The following is a 14404-nucleotide window of genomic DNA, read 5'->3' on the forward strand; positions in this document are numbered from 1 at the left end:
CCCGCCCCGCCGCATCCCCTTCCTCCGGAAGCACCGCCGGGAGCCGGCGGCAGAACCAGCTCCAGAGATCTGCTGCAGCGCTCGGGGCAAGGCGGAGCCCAGAAGGGCCAGCAAGAAGTGTCTCTGCCCACATGGGACAGCTTGAACTCGGGGGAATTCCCATGGATCTTCTGCTGTGTAACAGAGCTTCTGGCTCTCTTCCAGCCACCTCGGAGTCCCCAGGTGCCAGGCTACGATGCCCAGCTAAGCACAGAAGGGGTGCTAGTGGGGTCAGGGGTGCAGAAGGCATGAGATGCCACGACAGCAAGCAACTGGAGTACTGAACAGGGCTAGGAGTGAATTTCATTGATTGCAAAAAACTCAACTCCACAGCCACCCAGTAGCAGAACTCAAACAAGACAGGGAAAACAATCACCCAATACCCTATTACAACAGTGACACAAAAGATGGTATAGTCTGCAGAAGGGGGTCTCTTCACTGCATAGCACCCATCTGCTTTTGTCCCCTTAATGCTACCCTCTGTTCCAAAGACCCCTTTCCTTCCACTAGCCCCTGGGGGCCCTTTTGACTATGCACCCCATCCCTTTCCCCCAAACAAAACCAAGGAAAGTTAAAATTATTTACACTTTTAGCCATTTAAAAACCCAATAAAATAAGATTGCATATGTCCTACTGGGGATGCAGGTATTAGCAGCAGCTACAGCTAGCTTGGTACTCTGCGTGCAAAACGAAAGACAAACAGAAGACAGACCGAAATACTGCACCATTACTAGGAAGCGTTTGCTGGGGTTGGTGTTTCAGTTGTGGCATAAGGCTTCTAGGAGCCGGCTCCTCCCCAGCTGCAGGGCCTCCCGCTCAGCCAATGAAGGCCGGGCTCAAGAAGGATGGAAAGGATTCCAGACACAGCACATTAACACTGACGCATTTCCATCCCAGTCAACACAAACATTTAAAAACCCGCTGCACGTTCACTGTGTGAGTTTTTCCTTCTTTCCAGTGACGATGGAGGAAAAGGGGGTGCACGAAGAAGACCTAAGACATAGATGCTGCTGTCATCACTGCCTCCTCCTCATCTCCTTGCTTTGGCAGCTCAGCAAGCACAGCAGAGGAGGGAGATGGAGCAGCAGGAGACTCTTGTGCCTCCTGCTCCTCTCCAAGCCCTAGCTCTACATCCATTTGCTCCAGCTCCCCCTGATCCAGTAGCTCAAAGTCATCTGCTTCCTCCTCATCCTCTGGTGAAGCTTCTGTTTCTGTCTCCACCACTTCACTCTCTGACAACTGTGCTTGGAAACTCAGTTTCTCTTCAGGCTCAGTGGGGAGGAACTCAGAGAGGGAGGGCCCCTCGCTGGCCTCTGAGGACCGCAGCAGGGCAGAGAGGGTGTTCTGCACCGCCGTGGTGATGGCAGTGGTGACAATCTCCTCACTCAGCGTGTTAATGCAGATGCCCAGGCCCGGGGCAGGGGCAGTCTTTGGCTCTGTGCTGCCTCCTGCCGCTTGACCACTCCCATTGAAGTGCGTATTTACAAAATGGAGAGGAGACGCGAGGTGAAGGATGGAGAGGTCAGAGTCCGCGGCCTCTTTCTCTGCTGAGTCCAGCTCACAGGCAGCGTGGGCAAGCTCAGGACCCAGAGGCACACCAAACGCATCTTCATCAATCTGTGGTCCCAGGTCTCTGGAATGATATTCTTCCACGGATGGAAACTCTGCCAGGTCCTTGGAAAATGACTCCTCTGGCTCACTGTGCAGGCTCTGTTGATCCAGGTCTGAAAGGCACCGCATTAAGGCACAGGTTCTCTCATCTCTACCTCCCACCCACCTTCTCCTAGATGACACACCATGGCTGACTTTTGGGCATCTTCCCCATCCTTGGAGCACAGCAGGAAGAGGTCTGTAGTTATCCCCTTCTCTCAGTGGCATGACTCACACGGGAGTGTCCCTTTTGTTATCCTGTTCTATGTGCTCTGTGCTCAGAGTGGACTTCCTGCACCAGCTCATGCTCTCTGTGTCTAGAGCCCCCCAAGAAAACCCTCAGGGTCAGGGAAATGGTGCTTACAACACGTCACCTGCGTGCTCCTCCCCAGACACCAAAGTGAGCACATCTGAGTGGGTACCTCCATGCTCCTCACCACTAACCAGACCTCCTCTGAGCTAGGAAGTCTGACAGGGTGGCATGTCAGACCTGTTTCACCCAGCATCATATATAGGTGTGTGACTATCTATGCAGTTATTTCTGTGGGACTTTGTGAGTGCCTTTGCTCCCTCGCTGGTGTCACAAGACAGCATTGCTTTGTGGGGCAGTAATTAGAGGCAGATGTCCACTGGGGACCAGCTTATGATCACCCATGAAGTCATGGTATGCTGTTCTGCTTTTCCTCCTCCTTTCAATGCTTTCCCCACGCAAATAGCTGGGTTCCCTCCCTGTCCTCCCATTCATAAGGCTCTTAGTTCTGGAATAAAACATCCAGGGTAAGGGGGGCAGCAAGGCATCACATACCTTCAGAAACATCTGTCAGCTGTGGGGTGGTAGCCCTTGAGACAGAAAAGCCCCCACTTTCCAGGATAGAAGCCTCCTCATCAGAGAGCTCAGAATCTGTGATTGACAGTGCCAGGGCAGTTTTCTTCACATCCACCTGGACGGGATGAAGGCAGAGGGACAAATTCATGTGTGTCTGGCTAACAGTGCTGCCTACAGGTGCCTCTAGAGCTTCCAGGCAGAAGTCCTTGTTGGAGGGACAATATGTTGGGCAAAGTGCTCACTGCACTACAGGGAAGGGTGGTCTCAGCTCACTGGCTTTCCTGCAATAAATCACTGCCTGAAGCTTTGCCTGCTCTCAGTGAAAAACCCAAAAGAGGCAGTACAAGATGGGATCAGACTGTGGGAGTCTCAGGAGGCTTTGATCCTTCTTCCTTTCCTGGGATGACCAAGAAACAGAACACCCCTTCCCTTTTGCATTCACACTGAGCCCAATGAAGCCTTCTACAAGAAGCAGTGGTTCAAGTATCCACATTCCTTTGGAAACGGAAGCTTCCCACCTCACAGCCCAGCTATACGCCCAGAGCTCCTGAAAAGAAAGACACCTGGTCTATTTCTGCAGTGCAAATATAGAAAGGTCACACACAGTCTGCCTGAGAGCAGGGAACAGTGTAAGAGACACTAGTGCTGCTCATCTCCCTTTTTCAGTGTTGAAGAGCCCCCATACATTACACCAGGGGGAGTTAATTTCTTCAAGAGACACTCGTCCTCTGAGCATGAAGCATAACCACCAAAGTCATTCTGAGGTCAGGAGGAGGCTGGGGCATGTCCTCACCAGCATTGTGGCACTGAATTCTCAATACTCATGTTGGAGACAATGGTCTTCATCAAACACATACCCTTCTCTCCTTTGAACTAAGTCACTAAGAAATGACAGTGCTCTGCTGTTTGTTATCAATGCAGCTGTACTCAGACCACCCCTTGGCTCTCAAGCTGCTACAGATCAGACAGGAGGGACTGGTTTCTGCTCAGATCTTTGTGCTCTTACCACTGGGGAGAAGCCCGACAGCTCTGCCTCACTCTCACTCTCTGTCTCTGCTGTTGGCTCATCACCTACTGCAGGCTCGCTCTTCGCTTGTCGCTCTATGAGAAAGAGAAGAAAGGCTTTACATGACACTGAAGGAATTTTCTGCCTTTATATATTACTTTCCCACTACTTCTACTACCATGTGAAAGTATACAGGGTTCCCAGAGACAAGCATAATCTGCTGCTCTTGTGTGCTGTTCTCAGGATCACCTGGGAGCACCTAATTGCTCTCCCCATAAACCTCAAGTTTCCACCTGCTTTCCTCTGCTCCTCTGCAGCTTTTCACCACACAGTGTTGGCAGATGTGGCCTCCTATTGTCACTTTGCTAGGGCTCCACCCTGGGAGTACAGCACCAAAAAAAGCCAGACAGAAGGTGGGTCCTTACTCTTCTTCTCATGCTTGTGGTGCAGCGTCTCTGCCTTCATACTGTAGTCCAGTTTCATCAGGACAGGCTCCAAACGCGTGTACATCCTCTGGATCAGCTCATGGTAGACCACCAGAGGCCAGAGCAGAATGCTGAGCACTGTGGACACAGGATGTGGCAAGTGTGAGAGACAGACCAAGCACAACCCAATCCTCCCTGTGGCGCAACCGAGAAAGACTGCATCGAGGGAAACGCAGTTGAATGGCATCTGCTTTCCCATCTGACTCTGCCTAAAAATCCTCATCCATGGCTATTCTTACTCACTCCAAAACTGCTTGATTAACCGGGCTTTACTGCCAGATCTCTGTTAGAATACAGATTTATGTTAAGATGAAGTGTAAGTCCTTTTCTTCAGCCACTACATCCCAGCCCCAACATGCAACACAAGCTCTGAAATGAGGTTATTAAAACTAAGTATCATCAAAACTTCTATAAGGGCAGGAGCATAGAGCTCATATGTAGATGTGCTCGCAGCAGAGAACCAGAACAGTTATTAGGGCCTCACGATGCAGTGAAAAAGGTCTATTTACCAAACACACAGCTTCATTAACAACACTCTCAATACAGAAGCTTCCCACTTCCTTGGTGCCTTGGCAGCACAGCCTCAGCCGTGGGGAGCAGAGGGCAGCAATATTTTAGCCACGGCTCCCTCTCCTGCCTTTGCAGTTGTACTGCACGCATGCACACACAGAGACTTCCCGGAGCACACTCCCTGTATTGATTCATCATCTAGCACAGACTCCCTTGAGAAAACCACAAATCTGCTTCTACCAGCGTATCAACAGCACAGTTAGGTCATGTTTCGGCTTTCAAGAGAGCTGCTTATACTCACAAATGATGTAGGAGATCATTATGCCTGGAACATAGTGTCCAACTACAGCCAGAATCAGGCAGCCTGAACAGACACTCATGCAGAACTGAAGGAAGAGAGAGGAACAAAGAGAAGTGACAAGAGGCAGAGATCCATCTATGCAACCAGAGCTGGAAACCCAGTTAGCACAACACAAGGGATGCTCCTAACAGTCAGTCAGCCAGCTCTGCACCGAGTACATTCAGGTGCTGACAGTCGCAACTCGGACAGCTTGGTTGGGTTAAGCTGTAAGCATTAGAGGTTCAAGCGCAGGACGACCAAGGTAACCCAACACCCCAGTAAAACATATCAAAAATTTATTGGACAGTTCTTTATGAAGTAAATTATGTTCCTTGAGGATAGGATTGGATATTGCAAATTGCCATTTTGGAGTTCATGAGGAACAGACAGGAACCTGTTACAGAGTCACCAGATGCTGTGCCACTGCTGTGCCATAAACCAGCTGGCAGAAGCATTAGCAGAACCCACGCTCCCACCAGACCAGGACCTTCCTCCTCCGGAAAAAGTGGAAGTATACTGGTGCAGCCCTAACAACTTGTCTTGCATTCTCCTGGGGAGGGGGAGAAGTGAGAACAGACACTCTGCAAGCCAGCACATGGATTCAGATATGGACTAAATCCAGCAATGAAGAGTTTAACTCATAATGGAAAGGGTCTGCAAAAGCTAAGGGCCCTCTATAGGCTTTGTTCCTAATGAATTCATCCTTTAAGGGCATCCTGGGTCCTGGTCTTCTACTCCCTGTGGCTGGGACAGGATTTTAACAGAAAAGGAGTAACAAGCAGTGTTAGAAACCCACTCCTTTTGGCACACTGAACCCCAGGAAGCCTGACACAATCCTAGTGGTTGTTCGGTCCTATTTTTTGTCATGCTAAGGCAGCTCCTGTCTACAAACCCTTTCCAAACAACACATGTCACAGCCATCATAACATGTTTGATGACAAGTTTCCATTCACTCAGAAACACTGCTGCATTTGCACTTGGCTAGCTACAATCCTGGCTAGCAAAATAGGTAAGACCAGCTTAAATATGGAGCCTGCAAAAGGGGCAGAAACTGTAGGCCTCCCTTTTTTACTCTCCACTCCCAATCTAAGAGCTTCCTTTGCACACTAAGAAATAAAACTAAGTACAGCAAGCCATTCATAGGAGGGGTTAAGTTCAGCTTCAGCTTACAAGTACTGGAAGTCAATTACTCATTATTTAAACTTCCCATGGCATAGAGTCTGAAAGGAATGAACAGCAAATGTTGAACAGGGATAGCAATTGTAAAAATATTGAGTTTACATTCTTCCATCTCCTAAGCCAGTACTAACGGAAAGAAAAGCCCCTGCACAGAAGAGTAGGTATCTCCAGCTTACCTTGGCAGGATTTTGCCTCTTGTACTGTAGCAGTTCCTGCAGGTACAGCCTGAAGGTGACCCAGCTCTCTGCCAGACAGTGGCACAGCTCAGGGACACTGAGCAGGTGAGGTTGTGCCCCTGAAGTCACCCCCTCACTAGAGACAGACAAGAGCAAGAAGACAATCTTTGAACATGGTCTGTTTTGCTGGAGGGGAGGAACAGCTGCACTGGGAAGCAGAGTTCCCTACCAAAGGCTTGACAATACTGACTGCATCTTCAACTGAACTATGGAAGATGCTTAATTTGGAGACAGTTTTTTTCTTTAATCAGGAAGAGTCAAGAGACACTTGAGCCAAGCAGCAGCAGCAGACATCATGCCACAGAATCCTCATGCCACAGGCCCAAGATGCAAAGTGGTTTACTCAAAGCCACGCAGACAGAAGTGCTGAAGGTGGAACTAGTTACATGGCCTCCCCTTGCACCAAGTCCAAGATAGCCAGAGTGTGGTGCTCAGACCTACAACCATGGCCAAGGATGCAAGCCACGCCACACAGAGAGCACATATGGCTTGCAAAAGTCAGTCTCTGTGATTTCCTTCTCTTTGGAGGATTCTTAAAATAGTTCAGGAGAGAGTCAGGGAAGAAACCCGAGAGTTCCTAACATCAGAAGTATTTGAGCTTTATTGCTACTGAAAGAACACTAGCTTTCCCCAGAGTCTCAAAATGCGGCTCCTGAGCTGATAAGCAGCTCCCAGTGCAGGAGAAATGGCTAGCAATGTTTCCCAGCAGGAGCCATGCAGTTTATCAACAACAGAAAAAAAAGGACAGGTGAGACAGTAAATTAAGGCTTTCCCACTCTCCCCTCTCACCAAGGAGCACATCAGTGAGCTTACCTCTCCCCTCCTGGCTCCTCTGATGGTTGCGCTGTAGAGAGAACACAGCAGATTAGTCAGCCAAGTGAAAAATACAATCTGACATTTTTACCAGTTGGAACAGAGCAGAGCTGGAGATGTATCATACTTAGCTAAGGATGCACCCTGGGGATCTTCTTCATGCTCTCACGCAAGCAGAAATCACTGGCTTGGAGTCTGAGCTGCGCAGGCTGCAGTGAAGCATGCCTGGAGACTCGGAGAAACCAGAGCACTGGGCTCTGGGCACCCCAGCATACCCTGCAACCTGCATCAACACACATATGCCAGAACACTCATATCTGAGATGCACCCTGGTGCTACCACTTGAGCTCTCCGCTGCAGGGATCACACAGCTGACCCCAGTGTCCCAAAAATCTGGGCAGTGCCATTCCCATGGCAGCTGCGAGCCCTTGTCATTCACAGGGGGCTGCCAGCACAATTTCTGAGCTAGGGAAAGCTTCAGCTTCCACCTCGGAGCTAGACATGGCACCAGGAGGTCTCAGCTGCATTTCCCACTGACCAGCCCAGTCCCTGGCAGGATGCTGTGTACAAATACCAGAGACATCCCCGTTGTCTCCATCCTATCCCATGGAATTGCATAAAAAATAGCAGTCTTGTGCATAATTTTCTAATTTTAGGTCTCTTTTATGTCCCCTGACAGCCCTTTGTGCCAGGCACAGATAAAACTACACTCCTAGGGTCCATCAGTCTGGATATGAGCAAGGGAAAGGCTCTCCCATTCCTCTCCGCACTCAACTCAGTGATGATCAAACAGGGACTCATGGAGTTCATGCAGTACTGAAGGGAGGAGTGGTGATTCAATGGCAGAGGTCACATATGATTATGCTCTGACTTTAAATACAGAGAGGAAAAACTATTTCTGTGAACTCACAAGCCTGGTTGCTCATGGATTTGGGTGTCCTGACTAGCTGACTAGTGTTTCAGGATGCACAGAGCTCAACCAAAGCTCTTCTATCAACACAGCCTTTATAAGTCTCCTGTGTTTAATGAGGCCCTGTTCATGCTGTGATGGCTTATCAAGGTCTACCCTCCTCTACCAGTCCACTCACTGTCCTTAAGCTGTCAGGGACAGATACATCTTTGATGCTGTCTGACCAGCAGCCAACTTGGTCCAAGAGACTCTAAAAGTCAGTGGGACCCTGTCCCTCACATGCATGGCGCCATGTAAACAGATCCAAAATAAAGGAAGAGAGTTTATGTTCAGAGACCAGGCTTATAATTAGAAATGGGCTAATAAAATGCAACATGCAAAAAAAAGGGGGTTGAATCCTCCCTGGAGTCATCAGCCCATCACAAAGCCCAAGAGTGGCAGTGACTCCCTCAGGGAAATGCACAGAAGAGGTGAGCAAACATCACTGCCATCACCCATCCAGACTTTAGACTCCATCCAGCTCAAGCCACAGAAGGGAGCAAATGCTTGTAGCGGCCCTGCCACTGTTCTCCCAAGACACAGGACGTTGGGCCAAGTATGCCAGACTCCTCCTCCTGCTGCAGGCACTGCACCAGCCGGCTCGTGCAGCGGAGCGGGAGGCCATCCGCCCGGGGAGGAGGCGATTCTTTGAGAGCATGACCCAGATTTCCAGTAATCAGGCCTGACAAGAGGAGTCAACTGCTTGCACACTGGGCTGCCCATCCGCTCCTCTGCCCACGAGCGTTTGGCATGGTGGCTGGAGCAGCTCACAGAGGGAGCTTGGGGTGCAAAGTGAATATTACGATGCAGCTCCACCCTCACGGGGTAGCTGCTTCCCTCCTGTGACCGCCATTGCTGTTTTGTTATTGTGCTCAGGAATCTAAAGCTGCTTAATCGCAGCACACAGAAATCCAGCTCTATCTCTAAGCCTCATCTATTACCTGCACTAAATCACCAAACACATTACATCTGGCACTGGCCAGGCTGTGAGGGCTGTCCACACGGGTCACACCAGCTACCAGATGAGGTGCTGGGACACTTGCCAACTCTGCTGGACAGATGTGCCAGCAACACAGTAAGTGGGATGGCACAGGAACCCCAGTCCTCTCCAACTGGCTGCAGTCATCCAAGCCATCCAAAATACACCAGCAGAGGGAGTGAAACAATTCTCCTCAGTTGATCCTGAATGTTTCAGAGACACTTTGGGAAGCTGCAGAACATTTCAGCAGGCTGCTGGGCCTTCACGTGATTTCAACTATCTGGCAAAACACAAGCTGTCTTTAAGATCAACAGTATGTTGCTTCCTGTAGTAGAGTAGTCTGCCTGCTGGTCATCCCAAAGCATTGAAGTCTTACACCAGTTGGAAGAACAGCCCAACCACAAACCTAGAGCATTTCCAACAGGATATGTTCACTTAGTTAAGGCTTAACTCCAGCCTCTGCTGCAATACTGTCTAGCACAAGTACAACTAAGCTGGCAAGCTGGATGGTCAGGGCTGGCCTCAGATCATCAATAACTGGCTGAAATCTTTCTGTTAGCATTTCATACTGGATTGTGGATTAATACAAAACACTTGACATACACCAGACTCTTCTGGGAAACCAGTCACCATGCAGGAGTTTAGGTTACATGTTGGTACTGACAAATTATTGCTGATGGATTCCTTGGCTCTTATAGGTTTTCAACACTTCTCCAAGAGGCATTCTTCATCTGTGTGTAAACTTTAGCTAGAAAGCAGGGGCCCTTTTTAAGGAGTACTAGCATTCAATTGCAATGCAACCTTTGCTAGAGCTCTTCCACACTGCACTCTCCTGCACTGACCAAAACACAGCTGCCAAACAACAACACCACCAAAAACATCCCTACTCAATAGCCATTTCAGGAGAAAATGGAGGTGCTTCCTAAGTCCTTAAACAATATTTAAGTGGAACTCCATGTAGATATTGAGACTGCACGGGAGCTGAAAATACGTAGTCCTTCTGACAGGGCCCAAAAAAATTGCACATTTCAATGCTCTTAGTGTGTCCCTGATCACAGTGTGTGAGTAACTGCAAAATACATGCTGAGGTTTTAGCATTCCTTCAGAAGTGATGTTATAAGCAGTCACCCAAGACATACACAACTGCCATAAGCCAAGGTTTGTGTACATACGTGCTGACTCTTGAAGGTATGGTACTGACCCACTTCCCAAAGCTCCAGGAAAGGCTTACAGGAAGCACTGAGAAGGAAAGCCACAAAGCTGCAGCTCTGTTTCAGTGGGAAGTGAGAGCCAAACAAGAGCCCTTAAGTATTCAGGAGTGCCAATTCAATGGGAGGTCCCTCAGGAATGCAGAGCACCACTCCTTCCTTGTGGCTGAGGAAACACGGTCCAGTGGACCATGTCAAAATCAGGGCTGTGACCTAACCAGGCACATCAAAGAGGTGTCCCTGTTCTCTGCTGTCAGCACCAGAGAAGCAGGAAGGAGTGAAATGTATGAAGAACACCAAGGAGCGGCGCAGTAGGATGTGCATCGATTTCTCACAGAGCCTATGACACAGGACAAGCCTAACCCCCACTGGTGCTGGTTTGTTTGGTTTTCTTTTTTATTCCTCACTGCTCTGCACCATATAAGTTGATTTCAGTACGGATTTCCTATTTCTTCTATGATAACACCACTTTTACAGGCCTAGTACTTGCTGGAGCGATTCCACCCCCACCTGCCTCAATGACACCATTCTGTACTGGACACCAGGATTTTGCATTTCTGGATACATTTCAAGTGAAATGGTTTGGGTTGGCTTTAAACTATTCCCTTAAAAAACCATTGCGAATAAGCAGGAAATTAAATTGGCCAGTGCAGTTTAGCTGCCTAGTTACCTGAACCACACAAAGCAAACAGTTTCAAGACTACAGCTGAAACATATCTAATCTTATCAGGACTTCTGTGAAAGCAGCCTTTAAGTTAGTAGGCTTTTAGGTCAAATAAAGGGCACCTTACAAACACACATATAGAGGGGCTTTCATTCAGAAACCCTCCCTACAGTAGGGGGGCAGGGATGGAGGGCCCCAAGCTGCCTTTGAACAGTAGCAGTAAATGCAGTAGGCAGGTCTGGGTCCAGTCATTTAATAAACTCCAATGAAGGAGGCACTCAAAGCAGACAGCAGCCAATCCATGTCTATCATCATTATGAGGCTATTCCTCTTGCTGCATTTGTGGCTAATGTCAGCAAAGACCCTTCAATAAACGGGAAAGATAAGACAAGTGATCGGACTCACTGATTAGGTGGAGAGCAGATGCTGTTCAGTACAGGTACAATACATTAACTGTTCCTGCTGCCAGACCTCATCATCCACTCTGCTATCTGCCACAAAAAGTGGCTCTCATCTGCTCTGCCTCTTTCAGGGCATAAGCCCACACTGAACTTAACCAAAACCAATACACTTCAACAGTCCCCATTTTCCTTCCCTCAGCTCAGCGGGCCATACATGCTCAGACTTGAAATTATCTTTTTGCCATGACATTTGCAGGAGAAAAAAAGACATACCAGCAACACCACATCATCCCTGTCACCAGCTTCCCTGGCAAGGTAGCTGGGCCCCTTCCCTTAATCACTCTCAAAATGAAACACTCCCAGAACTTTTCAGCACTGGAAGCAATTCTCCCCATGCCTAGAGTATTAGGATATATCCTAATACTCTGACACAAATAGGTGAGAGGCAGCACCAGTACCTGGGCCTGCAGTTATAGTCGAAACAGTGCTTACATGGCCTATGAGAGAGCCAGGGAAGGGCCAGCTGTAGCAATAGCCCAGCAGCTGGTAACACTAGCTGGGCTGTCACTAGGCACTCTGTCACTAGGTACAGTGCTAAATCACATACCTGAAAAATCAAACAGGAACCTGGGCTTCCACTTCTCCAACAAGAGGATGCCAAGAAGGGACATGCTGAGGAGAAAGAGGGGTCTCAGGGAAGTGGAGGAAAACAACCTAGAAATCAAAAAAGGAATTGTTAGGCAGGGGCAGGAAAAAGGCAGCAAATGACTGCTCTTGATAAGCAAACAGATACAGCTCAGAGCACAAATATCCAACTGCTATGGGCCACTGTAGCAAGCATTGTACTCTGCAGACACCCATCCTCGACACAGCACATTCTCAAATGGTGCCTTTGGCTCACCACCTAACAACTAACTCCATGCCATCTCCCAGTGCTCTCCTCCCTTGCTTCTGAGCTCCTCCCTCGGTTGCAAAACAAGGCTAATGCTCCCTTATACAAGTCCCTCCAAAGCCTCAGGGTGAAGGCTCTAGTTAACATAAATACAGATTGCTGTAGCAGAAGACTGGTTGCGACTCAGCCTGTTCGCTGAAAACTTACATTTGTCATCACAAGATCCAGCATTACACGCAGGTAATACATCTTGCCATTCTAGATGCCCATTCTCTTATCACCATTTCACCAGAGCCTAGCTAGCACTTAAATGGTTTAGTTGCTCACTTGACTTTATCATAAAACCTTTCATGTCCCTCATCCACACACTGGCTTGAGCCACTTGCCAGCTCACACAATACTACTCACACACGGTTGCGCAATGCCACCATCAAAGAGTTTATCTCCCCACTCCACAGAGATTCAACAGCAAAGGTCCCAGGATGGCACGTGTGCCAGCAGTGGCTGTCTACATTCATCCTTTCCTCCAGCTCAGAGGAGCTGTTTTTAAGTCACTCCAGAAACAAATGCCAGGGAAATGTGTTCACCTTCACCTCTTTAATGAACATTCCTTTCCAGAAAGAAAGAGCCGCCCTGCTATTTTACCTTTCTCCTCTTCAGTGAATGTTTGTCAATACCTAATCTCAAATACACCAAACAATGACTGGAGTGAGGGAGCGTCTCACAGTGTAGAGCAGGGAAGGGTTGTGCTTCCCACCAAGCCAGAGGCAGAGGACCTGGAAGTAAGATCTGCCTTACTGGGCAGCACAGAACAGAAGCTGCACTTTCCATGGACTTACAGGACCTCTAATGACCTAAACAATGTTTGTATCCCTTCTCAAGGACAACAATTCTGTAGCTTCATATCATCTCTGAAAGACTTTCCTCATATTCTATCTCATTTATGGATTGCAGTTGAAGGATGCTGGCTGAATCTTCCATGGGACCATAAATGATTCCTCCTCTCCCTCTGTGATATTTAAATATCTCTCTGCTGTCCCATATTCTGGGCACTCTTTGCTCTTTTCAACCTTTTCAAGCACAGTCCCTGGGACAGCATTGTCTATCACCCCTGTCATCTCACCTGTGTTTCTCGCCCTCCTCCTCACTTCAAAGCTCTGCTCTGAGACCTTTCCAGCTGGTAGAGTAGTCCAAAACTGCCTAAGCACCTGGCTACCACAAATAGTATGGATGAAGGAACAGAATGTAAGCTGCCTCATCACAGCGACTTCAGATGTTATTTGGTCACATACTTTCCCCTCCTCTGACTTCAGAATCTGTCCCTTCCTATGTCCTCTATGACCAGCATTTAACCCTTTCCCTGGACACTTTTGACCTCTTCTGCTGGGAAAGCCACTGGCTGAGAGAATTTTCATCAGTTAAACTGACTCACTGTTTATAAAAACAAACAGGATGTTTTTCATTCCCATCCACAGCTGGGCTCTGCCACTCACACTCCCGGCTCCTCATGCTGCTGCCCTGCCCGAGAGGCAGAGAAGGGAAAACAGGGAAGGGGGAACACTCCCATGTCAAAATCGAGTGGTCTTGGCTTTGGCATGAAGAACCAGCACCTCCCGGGAAAGATTAACGAGCAGAAGGGCTTAAATAAAACGTCTCAGGGCAGCTGCCGCTGCAGGAGGCCGTGGGGCTCGCTGACCGCCGTAGTGGGGTGAAGTGAACCGATAAAAGCACGGATGCAAAAATTAACCAGAAACGTGCCTGGGCGAGGCTCCAGTTGGGCCCATCTGCATTTTATTATCGCGGGGCAAAGCAAATCCTCCTGGCACTTTCTCCCCTCAGGGAGGGGCCTGTTTATGCCTGTCAGAGGAAAACAGCGAGGCTACTCCCGGCTGCGCACATCCCACGGCGATGCGGGCTGCGGGAACACGAATAGCAGGCACCCGGGGGGCATCGCCCTGGGCCGCGAAACCGCCGCACGCCGCGGGCACCGGCACGGCCCGGACGGGCGGCACCGACAGCCCCGGTCCCCCCCCCAGCCCCAGCTCACCAGAGGGCCCCACCGAGCGCGGCCGCGGTGACCAGGCTGTGCAGCGGCCTCTCCCACACCAGCAGCCGCTGCGCCGCCGCCAGCGCCGCCTCCCAGCCCCGCAGCCGCTGCCGCAGCGCCGCCGCCAGACGCGCCGCTGCCGCCGCCGCCGCCTCCTCCTCCTCCTCCTCGGCCGCCGCC

The 14404-nt window shown here is 49.5% G+C and overlaps 1 protein-coding gene across 1 annotated transcript; it reads right to left on the bottom strand.

Moving 5' to 3' along the window:
- Positions 1 to 317: 317 nt before the first annotated feature.
- Positions 318 to 14403, bottom strand: RETREG2 (reticulophagy regulator family member 2; the record flags this gene model as incomplete). The annotated part of the gene is made up of 9 exons (XM_027677901.1): positions 318 to 1763; positions 2495 to 2630; positions 3522 to 3616; positions 3947 to 4084; positions 4818 to 4902; positions 6212 to 6347; positions 7085 to 7115; positions 11893 to 11999; positions 14225 to 14403. Coding segments are annotated over 9 exons (1638 nt in total), but the record flags the coding sequence as incomplete, so codon positions are not given.
- Between the last annotated feature and the right edge of the window lies 1 nt (position 14404).

The sequence above is a fragment of the Neopelma chrysocephalum genome, unplaced genomic scaffold (assembly GCF_003984885.1).
Source record: "Neopelma chrysocephalum unplaced genomic scaffold, ASM398488v2 Primary Assembly neopelma1_44, whole genome shotgun sequence".
Lineage (NCBI taxonomy): Eukaryota > Metazoa > Chordata > Aves > Passeriformes > Pipridae > Neopelma > Neopelma chrysocephalum.